The following is an 18,378-nucleotide window of genomic DNA, read 5'->3' on the forward strand; positions in this document are numbered from 1 at the left end:
TCATTTGAATAATAGGAATGTATAGTGTTCTATGTGTATGCCAGGTTGAAGAGATGTGTTTTTAATCTAGATTTAAACTGACCGGGTGTGTCTGCTAGTAAAATGAATAAGCCTCAGGCTGAAGGAAATGCAAATTCACTCCTGTACAGTAGAGGGTGCAGCATCACAAACAAACCTTTCAGCTGTGCTGTCATTTTGGGTCAAAGAATAGGATGCAGGAGAAGAAAGTTCAACAGGCTTACTTCAGCAATAAAATAATTAAAAAACAAAAAAACAAATGTGATGTTTATCTAAAGTCATTTTAGCTTATTAGTACAGGTTGAAGTGGATCATTGAAATTCAGCAGCAAAGACATTGGTTTATAAAGTATATTTTTGTAATTTAATATATTTAGTTATTGTAAGTTTGCGTAATATTGTGAGATTGTAGTTCAAAATTTGAGTAATTCGGATTTTTTATTTTTTTTGCGAGTGAGAAAAGTAAATGCCTGCTCACATTTAGTCTAAAACTAACTATAGTGTTTACACAGCGCACACAATACCTCTGCACATACAATTTTTCTCAACATAGGGAAAGGAGAGTTTTCAGTCAGAAAAACAGTGACTTGCAGACTCAGATATTTTGTAGTAAATTCAAAAGTAATACGTTACTTTACTAGTTACTTGAAAAAAAGTAATCTGATAACGTAACTCAAGTTACTTGTAATGTGTTACCCCTAACATTGTAGGCCTATTATGACTACTACAAGTATATGATTGGAAATAGCTGTCTTGATGCAATACCAATATTGTAATCCCTGAAATGTTTCAATGGCAAAAAAGAGTGAGGAAGGATGCATAAACTGCTTTGACTGGTATTACAAGTTGGTCATACATTTCTGGTCATAACTTTGACATAACTACTAGACAGGGTTGCCAATAAAACAAACTGCTATCATTACACATGGTGTGCAAAACAAAGAGCACCACCAGAGTCCCACCTTTTCATGGGGTCTCAATCCACTTCCAAATGAACTCTGGTGTGGTATGACTGAAATATGAATGCAACACAGACCAAAGACATACGACTGATTAAAAACACAATGTGATGTCACATGATACAACCCTAAAAAGGACAGAATGCACAAGCATACCTGGTTTCTGTCATCATACAATGTTGCTCATTACAGAAGCGCCATCTCCTTGCAGCAGATCTTCATTTGTGTGTAATTCCTGGTGCTGTTCTGACTCCTTTACACATTTTATAAGCTCTTCGTGAGTTCTCAACTGGTAAAAATAAACCATCACATGGACGCACAAAAAATTAGCACATTTAGCCCAACACACCATTCTTTTTGTCACAAAATGTACATCGTAAAAGCTGTTTTTTTTTTCTAAATGTATCATTTTCTTTTTTGATTAGGATCAAAAGAACCAAGCAAACTACAAAACACATCCAAGACACAGTTTTAACATAATCACAGTGCCACTGGCGCCTGATCCTGCCCTGCAGGCACATCAGATAAACCCACATACACACAAATGCATTTCCTTTTAATCTAAATATATGAAAATGTTTAACATTATTCTGTGTCTACTTTCAATTTCATTCTAATACACTATAAATTCAGTCTGACACACACATTTCAACTCTCTTTGGTTTCTCAAATCAACATGAACACTGTTTGCGTGAAAGCTAAATTAAATATTTTTTAAGAGTTATCCAAAAACAAGGACATTAACTATTCTCAGAGCTAACTTTGTTTTTCCTCTTTTGCTTTTCCATAAAATGAACAGTTCACGTGTTTTTTCTTTATTCTCTTCTCCAGATCGAATAAGTGATGATGACGAAGACAGTGATAGCTCTCAAAACAAAAGGTAAGTCAAAAATTTAATTTGCTTGTTACTAAACAATATTTTTAAGATTGTTAATTGAAAATTTATTTAGAAATACATTTTTTATGCTCTTATAGCCCTGATTTATTTCTTGTAATGTACAAAAAATTGGAAATGTATATGGTAACACTTTATAATAAGGTCTCATTTGTTAGTAGGTAATGTAGTAACATTAACTAACAATGAACAATGCATTTGTTACAGTATTTATTGATCCTTATTAACATTAGTAAATAAAAAATACAACTGGTCATTGTTTGTTCATGTCAGTTCACAGTGACTATGTTAAAAACACAAATTTCGATTTTAATAATAAAATAAATGTTTAAATTAACTCGAATAAATGTAGAAGCTCTTAGGTCATTCTTAGGTCATGTTAACTAATGTACTGTAAGCTAATGAAATCTTATTGTAAAGTGTTACCATTTATGTTCATTTATAAATTAATATTTAAAGTTCTTTACATTTGTATAATATTGAAATAAAAACACATTTTAAAGTCAAATCATTTTATCATACAAATAAAAAATAAATACAAATAATGTCATAAATAATAAAAAATAAAGGTTTAATCAAAACTGGATTAAAACAAATAAAAGGGAAAGCATGTACATGAAATAAACTGAATAAGATAATAAAGTGCAATCAGTGAGGATTTTTTTAAACAAACGTACATTTTTGTCTTTATAGTGAGCAAATGAAGGGAGCAGTTCACAGTCATTTAGAGGAGAGCATTCGTCCGTACATTGATCTGATCGACACTCTGCGGTCAGTTGGCATTCACAAGGACTTGGCATTACCGACTATTGCAGTGATCGGAGACCAGAGTTCTGGGAAAAGCTCTGTGTTGGAAGCGATTTCGGGAGTTGCATTACCAAGAGGAAGTGGTGAGCAGTGTTGGGAAAGCTATTCAAGATACAAGTTGAAAGAGAAAACTAGCTTACACTACAAGCTTGGAAAAACATGGAAAATAGCTTGCTTTACTGAAACTAATTAATTTTCATTTGTAATATAGTTGAAATTGTATCTACGTTTTAATTTGTTCACATTCATTTTTATTTAAAGGGGACATATCATGCTAAATCCACTTTTTTAGCCCGTAAATGCATTTTGCTGTATATTTGGAGTGTAAAAACTGTAAAAAGGAACGATTTAAAAGCATGCTATGTCCCCTTTAAGCACACTTCAAGGGGTATAAAAATAGTTAATAAAGTGACCTCAGAGAGATGGATAGACACGGTGAAGTGTGAGGGTCTGGATTAAACAAAACAGACCATATTTTTCTGATTCTAAACAGCTGACAGACAATACTACTGTAAACACGTCTTGCTAAAAGGTGTTTGTTCCGATGCGGTGGAAACATGGGAGGAAGCTGGATCCACGTACAGTAGTATTTATTTAAATAAATTCAAAACTTGACAAAGACAGACTCAGACTGGAACAGGACTCGGGAACAGAACAACCAACATACAACATAAAGAACTTGCAAAGACTGAACTAGACACCGTGCTTAAATACAAAGGGAAACAAGCTAAACCAGATAACAAAGGGGGCGTGGCTAATCAGAAACACCTGGGGATACTATTAAACAAGAAAAACTACAAAGGACTAGAAAACGACTCGGTTACTAACGTAACCTCGGTTCCCTGAGAGGAGGGAACGAGTATTGCGTAAGTAGCTTACGCTATGGGAAAACTCCTTTTCTCGAGAATACTGAAGTCTTTATGTAAAACGCATTGCAGCTGCACAGCTGACAGCAATGAACGAAGGAAGCTCGGTCATTGGCTGTGCTGCGGCAACTTGCTCCAACCAATGACGGGGCGACTCTGAATGCGCGACCAATGAGCGCGCTTCGCGCCCGCGCGCGTCAGAGCCCGTCGAGATGGAAGTGGCCAAGAGCTATTTATTGGGCGCCCCGTCATGAGAGTTCTTTAGGTTAAAACGACTGAAGCGAACTAACCAAGCACAAGCACGGCAGCTTACGCAATACTCGTTCCCTCCTCTCAGGGAACCGAGGTTACGTTAGTAACCGAGTCGTTCCCTTTCGAGAGGTCTCTCCTATTTCGCTTACGCTATGGGAACACCATGCAAAACGCTGTGCATGCTGAACTTCGCCTTATGATAGCCAGAGGCAGGTGCCTGAGCTGAAAAGCAAAGTTATCATCCAACTAGCCAGCAGAGTCGAGCTTTATATGTGGGAAAAAATACAGAGCGGCTAGAAGGCGCTCAGTGTGACACAAGCACATACATAATCTAGATACGAACTCGTAGTTCAACTAGCATCATGCTGATAGTACATTGGAATGCAATGTCGGGACCTGTAGGTTGTAGAACCTGATAAATGTGGACGGTGAGGCCCAGCCTGCCGCCGCACAAATATCCTCGATCGGCATCCCGCTCGACCATGCCCAGGAAGAAGCCACACTCCTGGTGGAGTGTGCTTTGACTCCCCAGGGGCATTGAAGTCCCTTAGCTTCATAAGCCAGTGCTATAGCCTCAACTATCCAGTGAGAGATTCTCTGCTTTGAAACGGCGGAACCTTTCGTACGGCCGCCAAAGCATACAAACAGTTGTTCTGTCTGTCTGAATAGGGCAGAACGCTCCAAATACACTCTGAGAGCCCTAACGGGACAGAGTAGATGTCATGTTCGTCTGCTGGAGACGACAGCACAGTTAGGGAGATAACCTGTGCTCTGAAGGGAGTGGTGAGCACTTTAGGAATATACCCGTGTTTCGGTCTAAGGACGACCCTGCAGTCGTTAGGTCCGAATTCTAGGCAGGCAGCGCTTGTCGAAAGCGCGTGCAGGTCGCCCACTCTCTTGACCGAGGCGAGTGCCAGCAAGAGCGCAGTCATAAGCGAGAGCTGTTTAAGGTGCACGGTTCGGAGTGGTTCGAACAGGGGCCCCTTAAGAGCGTCTAGGACAGTAGCTAGGTCCCAGATCGGCACTGAGGGGGGGCGTGAAGGGTTCATCCTCCTAGCGCCCCTTAGGAAACGAATAATTAGGTCGTTTCTTCCCAATGGACGTTCCATTACAGGGTCGTGTGACGCTGTGATGGCCGCCACATATACTTTGAGCGTGGAGGGGGTGCGGCCCGCCTCCAGAAGCCCTTGTAGAAAAGCGAGTACGTTCATAATCTCGCATGTTTCAGGGTTCAGGCCCTTGGCATTACACCAGTCACTGAACACTTTCCATTTCTGAGCATATAAGCGTCTCGTGGAGGGCGCCCGCGCCTCAGCGATGGTTTTTAGTGCTCCGCTCGTGAGGTTCCTGGGAACCCGTTGAGGGGCCATGCATGAAGGGCCCACAGATCGGGGCGGGGATGAAATATCATCCCGCTGGCCTGACTGAGGAGGTCTGGCCTCAGTGGAATCGGCCGTGGTGCAGATTGCATTTGTATCAGATCTGGAAACCATGTCTGGTTCTTCCAGAGTGGGGCTATCAGAAGCACTGCGTTTTGCTCCTCTCTGACCCGACTGATGACCTGTGGCAGCATCGCGATCGGGGGAAAGGCATATAAGGGGCGGCTCGGCCAGCTCTGGGCGAGTGCGTCCGTGCCTTTCGTGAAGAAAAGAGAGTAGTGCGCTTTCTCCTTGGAGGCGAAGAGGTCGATCTCCGCTTTGCTAAAGGTTTTCCATAACCACTGAATCGTCAGCGGGTTGAGAGCCCGTTCTCCTGGGAGAATCTTGTCTCTGGATAGCATGTCTGCCCCCTGGTTCAGGGCGCCTGGCACATGCGCTGCTCTCAGCGAGCGCAAGTTGTGCTGGGACCATAAAATGAGTCTCCTGGGCATTGAATGCATGTAGCTCGACCTGAGTCCACCCTGGCGATTTATGTACGACACTACCGTCATGTTGTCCGTTCGGACCAGGACGTGTTCGTTTTTTAGATGTGGAAGCAGGGCTCTGAGAGCCAAAGCGACCGCTTTCATCTCCAGACAGTTTATGTGTAGGCGCTTTTCCGGGTTTGACCAAAAGCCGGAGACAGGCCTGCCCTCGTAAAGGGCCCCCCAACCTATTTTGGAGGCATCTGTCGTTATCATCTTTCTCCTTGTGTTCACACCCAGACTCACGCCTGACTGGTACCAGTCGGCGGCTTTCCAGTGCGTCAGGGCTTTTATACAGCTGTGGTTCGCTCTGATTAAAAGGTGGCCCGAACGCCACGCATGAGTAGGGACGCGGCTCTTGAGCCAGCTTTGGAGAGGGCATATATGCAACAATCCTAGCTGGAGTATGGCCGATGCTGAGGCCATGAGACCGAGCATCCTCTGAAACCGCTTGACGGGGGCGCGCGCGCCCGCCCTGAATGATGTTGCAAGGCGCCGGATGGTGAGCGCGCGCTCTGATGAGAGACGCGCTGTCATTTGCATCGAGTCTAGAACTATTCCCAGGAAAGAAATCCTCTGGCTGGGAGATAGTATGCTTTTTGCAAAATTGATTCTTAGACCCAGGCATTCTAAATGGCTGATAATCCAAGATCTGTGTGTTATTAACTGACTCTCTGATTGTGCTAGGACCAGCCAATCGTCGAGATAATTCAGTATTCGCACTCCCCTTCGTCTCAAGGGGGAAAGTGCTGCATCCATACATTTCGTGAATGTACGGGGAGCCAGGGACAGGCCGAACGGAAGTACCGTGTACTGGTAAGACTGTCCCTCGAAAGCGAATCTCAGAAACGGCCTGTGATGAGGCGCTATTGGAATGTGAAAGTAAGCATCTTTCAGATCCACTGAGAGAAACCAATCTCCTGGGCGTACTTGCGCGAGGATATGCTTGGTTGTTAACATTCTGAACGAGCGAATCATTAGTGCTTTGTTCAGGTGTCTGAGATCTAGGATGGGGCGGAGACCGCCATCCTTTTTCGGGACGAGAAAATAGCGGCTGTAAAAACCTTCCTCGCTCATAGAGGGGGGAACAGTTTCCACAGCGCCCTTTTCTATTAGTTTGCGCACCTCGGTGCGTAGAACATGTGAACACTCCTTTCTCACTTTCGTCTCGACCACAGTCGTAAAACGTGGTGGTCTGCGAGCGAACTGGAGCGAGTATCCGTGCTTTACTATATGCAATACCCATTTCGGCATATCTGGAATGTTTTCCCATGCCGCTGCGTGTACAGATATGGGCTGAATAGAGGCTAGGGGCGGGCCGCTGTGACGTAGGGACCCGGCCAGCGAATCGCCTGAGCTCGTGGCTCTCAGAGGCGCGGGCGCGCGCTGAGCGCGTGTGTGATTACAACAGCGCGCGCTGTGTCTGTAAAACTCGCAGCCTGAGCTGGGGTTGTGTTTGACACTGTAAGGACAGTGTTTTTCTAAGTGGGGGTGCATAAACAGTGGTAGGCACACTCGTCACTTTTATAATGTTTCCCGCTTTTACTGGGGGTGAATTTATAACTGTGTGAACAGTGCTTGTGTGTAGTGGTGCGTACATGACCGTAGGCACGTGATCTACATTCATGGGGCGCGCAGCCTGAGCTGGGAATGAATTTGGCACTGTTTTGACAGTATCTGGGAATGCACACTTTGTGGACATGTGAACCCTTAGTGACACAGGCAGAAAAAGACTCTTTTTGTTTTTTCTGTGCGTCGCCGTAAAAACGGCGTTTGTTTGCAGGTGAGCGAGCTCTTTGACTGGCCCATTGACTGCTGTATGGACATATCCAGCCGCCTGTAAGGGGACTGGGTAATGTTTGAGCTTTTACAGAGAGAGTGGTCCGGCTTTTGCGAGACACGCACTCTCTCTTCTCATTCCTGTGGCTAGGACGGCTTTCGATGCTCAGGGTTCAGCACAATCTTGGGCCGAGGACCCCGTCGCTCAGACGGCGGCTTGCGGTTGTGAGAGCGCGAGCGGCGTCGAGTGTCAGCCTGAGGCGCGGGCTGAGAGGCGGTGGGAGGTGTTCTAGCCCGCTGCGGCTGTAGCGGTCTCTGTCTCCTCTGCGGTGAGCTGGAGCGCTTGGGCAGGAAATGGCGCATAGCTTGTGAAGCGTTCTGGGCCTCAGTGAAGCGTTCGGCGAAACCCTTAACTGCCGGTCCAAACAGCCCGCTGGTGGAGATGGCGCTCGAGAACAGTCAAATTAGCCATGGCACGGCCAATAGACTGGGCGGTGGCCTTCGTGGCTCGCAGAGCTATATCAGTTGCGCTGCGTAGGTCCCTGAAGGCTTCGGGTTCGGGGCCAGACTCGTCCATAGAGCGGAGAAGTTTGGCTTGGAACACTTGAAGTACCGCCATTGAGTGAAGCGCTGATGCAGCTTGGCCGGCGGCGGCGTAGGCGCGACCGGCGAGAGCAGAAGTAGTGCGGCAGGGCTTCGAGGGGTGGGAAGCTTTGACTTTCCATCCGGTGGTGGAGGGCGGGCAGAGATGATTGGCCACGGCCTCCTCGAGGGGCGGTGTTCCCTCGTAGCCTCTTTCCTTTGCGCCGTCCACAGAGGAGAGCGAAGAAGAAAAAGAAGGCTTTAAGCGCGCAGAGTGGGGGGCTTTCCACGACTTGGTGAGTTCGTCGTGAACTTCCGGGAAGAAGGGAGAAGGTCTTTGCCGAGGGGCCTGCTGGCGCCCCTGCAGAAACCACTCATCCAATCGGCTCCGGGTTGGTTCTTCGGGAGAAGACCAATCGAGCCCGAGGTCTTCCACGGCCTTAGAGAGGACACGGATAATCTCGGTATCCATGGTGGAGCCCCCGCTCGTGCTAGCTAGCGTCGACGGGGCGGGGTCGAGAGTGGAGCCCGGCCAGTCGTCCGATGCAGCGCCGATGGACAAGCTGTCATCTATTCCCCCATCGTCCTCGGACGCGCCGAAAGTCACAAGGCCCACCGCTCTGCTAGAGGAGTGTAGGTCCGGCTGGGTGAACTGAACCGGCGGTGGGGAAGGCAAGAGCGGCGGTGAAGCACGCGGAGACTGGCTCGGTGTGACGTCACTGAGCTCAGGTTCAGGAAGCCTCTGTGAGCGGCGCTTTTTCTTGCGCGGCTCAAACAGAGGGATGGCGGGGATGGGCTCGCTCACGGCGAAAGCGGCGAGGCGAGCCCGCAGTGCAGAGAGACCCAGGTCATCACATTCCGGGCATCCGCCCTTGGTCAAAGCAGCTTCTGCGTGGTCCCGGCCCAGGCAGCGAGCGCAGATGATGTGACGATCCCCGTCCGGGAGAAGGTCTCTGCACGACGCGCAGGAAGGCATTTGAAACAACGCCTCAGAAATTTGCTCTTTTACAAGTGTCGCGGGGCGAACAGATGTAAAGATACTTGCGTGTGTGGCACGCCGGATGGCTCAGTAGGATGGCGTTCGAAGGCGGCTGAAGGTGCCGACGTCCTCGTAGCAATCCCGCTGGTATGCTTTTCGACGGCGGCGAAGGCTTCAATAATCCGGAGGATCCAGCGAAGAAGGTGTTCGCTGAAGGAGATTAAATCTAAAGAACTCTCATGACGGGGCGCCCAATAAATAGCTCTTGGCCACGCCCATCTCAACGGGCTCTGACGCGCGCGGGCGCGAAGCGCGCTCATTGGTCGCGCATTCAGAGTCGCCCCGTCATTGGTTCGAGCAAGTTGCCGCAGCACAGCCAATGACCGAGCTTCCTTCGTTCATTGCTGTCAGCTGTGCAGCTGCAATGCGTTTTACATAAAGACTTCAGTATTCTCGAGAAAAGGAGTTTTCCCATAGCGTAAGCTACTTACGCAATAGGAGAGACCTCTCGGAAGGGAACATGACACCGAAGAGGAAATAACAAAAGACCACACAAGACAAAGGGAACACAAGACAGGAATCACAAGACAGGAATCATGACAGTGTTACAAATGTAAAGTTTTAGCGTTTTATATTCACCTTTCAACTTAATAAAATAGCTTCTACTGAAAAGAAATGTAGAAAATAGCAACGCTATCGAGAAATTTCAATGACATTTCTGCCCAACACTTGCAGTGTATACTGTTTACAGTCAAATTGTTTTTGCATAGGCCTATTGTTCTTGTAAAATTATCAGTTTTCTAATAACTTTTAAGTGAACTGTGTTTGCTATAGGAATTGTCACCAGATGTCCACTGGAGCTGAGGCTGAAGAAGGTAACTGGAGTCAACTGGAAGGCTGTTCTGTCCTACCGTAAGAAGAGAATTGAATTTGTGCATTCTTCATTGGTTGAAAGACATGTTGAAACGGGTAAGTAAAATTACTACCAATCTGTTTTGGCTTTCTTTAAAAAGTGTTAAGAATAAAGTGTTAAAAGCTTGTAAAAACACTATTGCCTAATATGCATTAATGGAGCCAAAGTGGTTTAGACTGAGGGAACATTAACACTATGTGTAAAGTGTAATATAGACTGCTGCCAAATACAGACTATCTTTAATGTAACATTAACATTAACTTAGGCCTAAAAAAGATACTTCGTCACACTTTTACAGGGTTAAATCCAAATCGGTATTAATGTATTAAGGCACGTTCACACCAGGATGATAACAAGGCCCTATTGATTGTTTTAAAAATCGTTATACATATAAAAGAATAGCACACCACAAAGAAAACGACAAAGAAACGATATAATTGGAATAATTTCAGAACGATTTTTTTTCCAGCTAATGAAAAACTTTGACAGCCACTCAGAAGAATAGGCTACATTCCACTTGAGCTCGAGCATTTAAAGCGGCAGACGACAAACCTTGCAACGTGTGCTTAAAATAAGCAGAGCTTTAGGGTGGAGTGGGTTAAAACGCTACAACGCAACAATAACTACCAATATTCATATTTATCTACTGTCGTTTTAGCTTGTCTTTTTCATTTTAAGCTAGAACTGCTTGTACTCTTGTTTTTTACCCTGTACATTTATAAAGCAAATTGCTTTGTCAGTGTGGGGGCATTTTGGGAGGCATTTTATGAGGCATTTTACCCCACCTGTGGATCAAAACAACCCCTTGATACAAATTCAATTTTTGTTAAGAATCCAATAACAAGAAAACACTGGAAATTTTTCATACTTGATTTATAATTTGTCATTGTAACTGAAATGATAACTATTCTAGGCACATGTTAAAACAACATGTTTTCATTTAGTAATAAACTAAAACATACAAATGTGTTACAGCCCAGAATGAGCTGGCAGGAAGTGGGGTAGGAATATGTGATGAGCTCATCACTTTAGAGGTCATGTCACCAGATGTGTGTGACCTCACACTGATCGATCTACCTGGAATTGCCAGAGTCCCAGTAAAAGGACAACCAGAGGATATTGGAAACCAGGTGAGCAGCATAATCTGATTTTACAAGTCACATTCTGTACCATACCAGTTTTAAAACTGTTTAATGTCTTGTAGATTAAAAGTCTCATAACAAAGTTTATTGAGAAGCAAGAGACTATAAACCTGGTGGTGGTCCCTTGTAACACTGACATTGCAACAACAGAAGCATTAAAAATGGCACAAGAAGTAGATCCTGAGGGCAGAAGAACTATCGGTAATGTACTCTCACCAAATAACTTTGATTTATGAGCACCTGTCTCAACAATTGCACATTTTAACTTTTTTTTTTTTTACTGATGTAACATGTATATTTTTAACATTTTAACAATTTTTTAAAATGTTTGATATATAATGAAATGCTTTGAAAGGATTATCCTTGGTCATCTGGGTAGACAGTTTTCAGTTTTTCAAGATCCATTACAATTTGTGTATCGAAAAGGTGTGGGAGTAGATGATGTCATACTTTTTATGCTGCGTTATATTTATAATCATTTGGAAACAAATGCCAGTTCCGTTAGGATTATGTTTTTGCGTTTTAACCTACATAGTACCACTATTATGTAGGTTTTGGATTATCTTCTATGTCGACCCCAGTTTGTTAGGCTGGGTGATAAACTATCTAACATTATTATGACTAAAAAAAGTCCACCACAAGGCACAGTTTTATCACCTTTTCCATTTGCATTGTATACTTCTGACTATAGAGTGCCGAAGTTATGAAGTCACTTTGTAGGCCAAAACGCGGAAGTGAGTTAGCATTTTAGCTCTTCCGGTTCCCTCGCCCTAAAGTCTATGGGTTTTTTGAATGGGTTTTTGCTAAATCGCCTGAAATAAGGTCTGTGGTTAAATCAAGGTAATGATGTGGACTATAGAGGAGAGGTTGAATTATTTGTTACACAGTTCTAATTTGTAAAAATGATTCTGTTTGACTGTTGTTCATTTTAGTGTTCAATTGTCTATTTGTGTTGTTTGTAATATACAATGGTGGCAAATGAGTTTCCCCTTACGGGGATTAATAAAGTATTATCTTTCATTCTCATTTCACAGCTATTTTGACCAAGCCAGATCTCATAGACAAGGGAACAGAGAAGAACATTCTGGCCATTGTCCACAACAAAGTGATTCCTCTCCACAAAGGTTACATCATGGTGAAGTGTAGAGGACAACAGCAGATCGATGAGAAAATTCCTCTGGGGGAGGCGACAGAAATAGAGAGAGATTTCTTCCAAAACCATGACCATTTCAGGTTACAGTCTGTTTTTCTAATTTAACTTTTTGTTCCCAAAAAGTATTCTGAAAGACTTGATTCATACAGTCATACCAGATTTTGTTTTCAATTTCAACCAGTTTTCTACACTCACACAGTGGAGTTCACAGTGATGCCAGAGAAGAACAGTTTTTGGTTCTCCAAAGAACCTTTCAGTGAACAGTTCTTAATTTTTTTTAGTGTGAAGAACATTTTATACACTACCATCCTTTTCCATAAAGAACCTTCTTTTTTTAATTAAAAGTGTTCCATAGATGTTACTATTCTTAATAGCTGGTTAGCAAGATATTTGGACTAAACTAAACCACTTTACAAAAAGTGCTTTGTCATTTTCAACAGATGCCTCTTGAATGAGGATAAAGCAACTATTGAATGTCTTGCTGTCAAACTGACACACAATCTTGTTGATCATATCAAAGTAAGTTTTTAAATGCCTCACTCTAAAGGCCTGTTATTTACTGGTGTATTGCAAAAATGCAGATAGATTGCAAGACTATTAAAAAATCATGTTTTTTTGTTGTTGCCAGAAATCACTGCCACAGCTCATTGTGCAGATATTAACACAGTTGTGGGAAGTGAAGAATGAGCTCAAGGAGTGTGAGGCTGGACCACCACAGGACACTAAGGGAGCCAAACAGTTCCTCATTAAAGTAGGATCACAAGTCATCGCATCTTCTTGCTTCTGAGAATTATCATTTGGAGTTCAAGCTGATCTCATCACTGTTCAGACACACGTACACACCACTGTCTGAGAATAGGTGGTGCTATGGTTATGGTAGAGTTGATTGAAAAGCTGCATCTACAGGTCCTTCTCAAAAAATTAGCATATCGTGATAAAGTTCATTATTTTCCATAATGTAATGATAAAAATTAAACTTTCATATATTTTAGATTCATTGCACACCAACTGAAATATTTAAGGTCTTTTATTGTTTTAATACTGATGATTTTGGCATACAGCTCATGAAAACCCAAAATTCCTATCTCAAAAAATTAGCATATTTCATCCGACCAATAAAAGAAGTGTTTTTAATACAAAAAAAAAGTCAACCTTCAAATAATTATGTTCAGTTATGCACACAATACTTGGTCGGGAATCCTTTTGCAGAAATGACTGCTTCAATGCGGCGTGGCATGGAGGCAATCAGCCTGTGGCACTGCTGAGGTGTTATGGAGGCCCAGGATGCTTCGATAGCGGCCTTAAGCTCATCCAGAGTGTTGGGTCTTGCGTCTCTCAACTTTCTCTTCACAATATCCCACAGATTCTCTATGGGGTTCAGGTCAGGAGAGTTGGCAGGCCAATTGAGCACAGTAATACCATGGTCAGTAAACCATTTACCAGTGGTTTTGGCACTGTGAGCAGGTGCTAGGTCGTGCTGAAAAATGAAATCAGATGGAAGCATGAAGTGCTCCAAAATCTCCTGATAGCTAGCTGCATTGACCCTGCCCTTGATAAAACACAGTGGACCAACACCAGCAGCTGACATGGCACCACAGACCATCACTGACTGTGGGTACTTGACACTGGACTTCAGGCATTTTGGCATTTCCTTTTGATTTCCGAATGACATGAAAAAAGTACTTTGGACCACTGAGCAACAGTCCAGTGCTGCTTCTCTGTAGCCCAGGTCAGGCGCTTCTGCCCCTGTTTCTGGTTCAAAAGTGGCTTGACCTGGGGAATGCGGCACCTGTAGCCCATTTCCTGCACACGCCTGTGCACGGTGGCTCTGGATGTTTCTACTCCAGACTCAGTCCACTGCTTCCGCAGGTTCCCCAAGGTCTGGAATCGGTCCTTCTCCACAATCTTCCTCAGGGTCCGGTCACCTCTTCTCGTTGTGCAGCGTTGTTTGCCACACTTTTTCCTTCCCACAGACTTCCCACTGAGGTGCCTTGATACAGCACTCTGGGAACAGCCTATTTGTTCAGAAATTTCTTTCTGTGTCTTACCCTCTTGCTTGAGGGTGTCAATGATGGCCTTCTGGACAGCAGTCAGGTCGGCAGTCTTGCCCATAATTGCAGTTTTGAGTAATGAAACAGGCTGGGAGTTTTCAAAAGCCTCAGGAATCTTTTGCAGGTGTTTAGAGTTAATTAGTTGATTCAGATGATTAGGTTAATAGCTCGTTTAGAGACCCTTTTCATGATATGCTAATTTTTTGAGATAGGAATTTTGGGTTTTCATGAGCTGTATGCCAAAATCATCAGTATTAAAACAATAAAAGACCTGAAATATTTCAGTTGGTGTGCAATGAATCTAAAATTTATGAAAGTTTAATTTTTATCATTACATTATGGAAAATGATGAACTTTATCACAATATGCTAATTTTTTGAGAAGGACCTGTATTGAACTCCTTGTATTGTTGTTTTGTTGTATTCTAAATTATTTTCTCACCCAAATGTCTTTTTCTACCTCCCCAGAGACACTTTTTCTGTAAAATGATAATGTACAATAACATGTTCATGTAACAAATATTTTATCTTTATCGCAGATCCTAACGAGTTTCAATGATCAAATCAACTCCTTATCATCAGGGGAGCTGATTAATGCAGAAAATGTGTTTGTACAGCTTCGGGCTGAATTCAAGAAGTGGAATGATCATCTTAACAGCACAAAGCCAACCTGTCAGTATATTTTCAACATTAAACATTAAACCTTGAATTCCCTGTTGTTGGGATTTTATAAGAAAGTTAAAATTAATTTAATGAGAAATCCATCTTGTTCTTAAACAAGTTTGCAGTTTGAAAGAGTTTAGCCAGAATTACAGAGGGAGGGAACTGCTCGGTTTCAGCAACTACAGTGGGTTTGAGTTGGTTCTGCGGGAGCATGTGGCCAAACTTAAGAAGCCAGCCATTGAATTGCTCATTGCAATCAAAGGTACCATCACACACCTGATCTCCATTATAAAACCAAATGATTAGATCACAATTGAATTAATGTTCATATCACATCTTTATTGTGAAACTTGTCTTTTTGATTTATGTATTTCTCCTGAAGCCATCATCCTCAAGCAATTCAAAGATGTGTCCTATAGATGTTTTCAGAACTACCATGTACTTCAAAACATTACTATGGTAAATATTGCTACATTCATCTTTTTCCTTCTCCCCCCCCCCCCCTGATTCTTGTGTGTTACGCAGCACGTATGAGCTGCCGCAAGAAGGTTGAGCTTCGGTTTATGTACGGTGATCAACGTTTATATGTGAAAAAAGCCAAAACTCAGTGTATGTTCATCATTTAAAGTGATTGTGTCTCTTCAGAAAATTTTGACTAATCCGCTCTATTCATATGGATTATTTTTACGATTTCTTTCTTAACTTTTTGAAATTCCGTAGTGGTAGGGTTTTAAATGACATGTGAGTGAGTAAATGATGACAAAATTAAAAAATTTTAATGAAAATATCCATCTTTGTAATGATAATCAACATTATGCCACAAATGCTTTTAATTGAACTTAATTTGTACTGATCCCGAAATATCCCTTTAATCAGGTTCTCTTTCCTCTGTACTTCTTTATTTGAAACCATAGAACAAAATCTACAATATTCAGTCAAGTCAGGAAGACAAAACGGAGCAGAGGATCTTAGAGCAGTTTGAAATGGAAAACGTGATCTACACTCAAGATCCCATCTACTTGAAGTTCTTGAATGAGATTAGCGAAGAGACATTTTCAGAAGAGGAGTTACCTGTCTTTGACATAAAGAGCAAGTACAGTGAAATGCTCCAGGCATATTATGAGGTAGATATTCTTTCAGTAACAAATATAATTGTTTTGCTCCAAGACTGAATGGGCTGCAGTAGGCAACTTGTGCGTGGATGTTACTCTTTGATTTTCTTTCAGATTGTGGTGCAGCGAATGGCTGATCAACTGCCCATGATGATCTCATTTTTCATGTTGAAGCAGAGTGCTCAGCTCCTGTCTACTGACATGTTGAGTTTACTGGATGGGGCAAATGTGAGTGAGCTCCTGTTTGAGAACTCTGAAGTTGGTACAAGACGCAGGTACCTACAGGCTCGCTTGGACCGTTTGACTGCTATTCAGGACGTACTTAGTGATTTTAATTGAGAGACCTACTGACTTGTCATGTCTGTTTTTGGTTGGAACATGTCATGTGATTTCTTTGATTTCTCCTCATGTGTTCTTCTACTTCTTTTGATGTCTTATGGCGGTTGTCAAACCAGCTTATGATGCATATTCCACCACCTACTGGGATGGAGTGTGAGGTGTTGATATCAAGAATAAATGTAAAACCTATATTTCATTATATAAGTAATTTTCAGGACATTTCTAAAAGTTTTATGACCTTTATAAGCACACTTTGTAATCTCAGAGAATTAATGCCAGCGAATTTTAACTCCTCTTTTAACTGGCGTCTTTCCCAGTCATATGCCCTACTTTTAATCAACATGCTCTACTGTTTCTGGAAGTCCAAAATGATTACACTGACTGGATTCATGTTTTCCTATAATCTGGATTGATTTATTAAGAGTAGAGTGTCCAATTTTTAACCGAGATATCCTTCTATAACCATAAGCAGCTCTTACATGTCCTACATCTTTCTGAAAGCTACTTTAATTAAACCTTTAATTTACTCTTCTTTCAAGGGTATGTGTATTTGTATGCTTAACCCTTTGTTGTGTTCAAAACCCTATAACACAGGATGTTCCCGGTCAAAAATGACCGGCCTATAAAAAGTATCTTATTTTCTTTCAGGACTAGTTTTAAATTTCTATTTGCATCTGATTAATCGTTGGCCTCATTTAACTGAGAGTAGGCATCTAATTATTTGAGTAAAAAAAGCATTTATGAATAATTTTGGAAATATTAAATAAAATATGAAAAAAATTGCACTATCACACGAGTCTACTTTAATGTTTTCACCAGGAAGTTCTACAAAATGGCACAGAGTCATACTTGTGTTCCCGTTCAAAAATGTCTCTTATGATAAAAAGGAAACCGAAATAAAAATCAATAATAGGCTGATAATGTGTCCGTAACATTTACCATTCTCGTCTTTTATCTCAAAAGGCAGGTAGGCGTGTGTGACGCATGTATAAATAATTTTGGAAATTGAATAGAAATAAAGTTTATTTTTATGAATGTAAGCATGTGTAGCCTACTCAGTTCACATGGAAAGAAAGAGACAGAAAAGAGAGAAGCTAGAATCAGTGAACGTACATTAATACTGACAAAATTAACAGGGTTTGGGATTCATTAAAATAATTTCAGTTTAAGAGCACGGCATACCTTTAAATGTTATTAGTTTTTATTATAAAACTAATACAATTTTATTACATACTGAATTGGTCGATGTTTCTCTGAGTCTTCTTTATTATGTTGGCTTGAGAAAGCCAGCATATAATTAAACAGTATTATTATTTATTATTATTATGATGAGAAACAAATGTTACTGCAGGAAGTGGAGAAAAAAATGAATAGTGTTTTACACAAAACTATTAGTGACTTCAAGCACATTGGATAGGCCGGCAACTTCTGTGATGACAAAATTTTCAGATCTGCATTTAGGGCATTGCCTTAGGTTCTCCATCCATTGGTCAATACAGACATTGCACCCCCCCACTGATTTCTGTTCTGACTTGATTTTAATTTGTAGGAAGGGTAATGTTAGACACTTTGTGTACTCGGGGTATCAAAAAAGATCATCATCATCATCAAAAAATACTTTGCAGGCCTATCCAATGTGCTTGAAGTCACTAAGAGTTTTGTGTAAAACAGTATTCATTTTTTTCTCCACTTCCTGCAGTAACATTTGTTCAGTAAGGTCAAAGCAGGGTATGTGATAGAGACAAAAATGTGATAAAGACATCTTCAAAAGTTCGAAAACATTGCAGTTTTGTTTGTATGTGTTGTGAGAACAGAATAACGTTTTTGCAGATTCCATTGTCCATTGTACTGACTGACTTACAAATCTGCAGGGGCGTAGCACAAGATCCCGGGCCCCATGCATAGGCAGTCCTGATGGACTTTCTTAACATAGTCTGGTCTACAGTCACTTACTTAAATGATTTTTA

The 18,378-nt window shown here is 42.1% G+C and overlaps 1 protein-coding gene across 1 annotated transcript; it reads left to right on the top strand.

Moving 5' to 3' along the window:
- The first annotated feature begins 1,568 nt into the window (after positions 1–1,568).
- On the top strand, positions 1,569–17,202 carry mxg (myxovirus (influenza virus) resistance G). The gene is made up of 13 exons (XM_077210815.1): positions 1,569–1,856; positions 2,565–2,761; positions 9,874–10,008; positions 10,928–11,082; positions 11,157–11,295; positions 12,129–12,327; positions 12,688–12,766; positions 12,876–12,998; positions 14,837–14,969; positions 15,079–15,222; positions 15,343–15,419; positions 15,875–16,084; positions 16,187–17,202. The coding sequence occupies exons 1-13, from the start codon at positions 1,768–1,770 to the stop codon at positions 16,409–16,411; spliced, it is 1,905 nt and encodes a 634-aa protein (XP_077066930.1). The 5' UTR covers positions 1,569–1,767; the 3' UTR covers positions 16,412–17,202.
- The last annotated feature ends 1,176 nt before the right edge of the window (positions 17,203–18,378 follow it).

This window comes from Siphateles boraxobius, unplaced genomic scaffold, assembly GCF_051911475.1.
Source record: "Siphateles boraxobius isolate OS27281-9 unplaced genomic scaffold, OSU_SipBor_1 65, whole genome shotgun sequence".
NCBI classification, from domain to species: domain Eukaryota; kingdom Metazoa; phylum Chordata; class Actinopteri; order Cypriniformes; family Leuciscidae; genus Siphateles; species Siphateles boraxobius.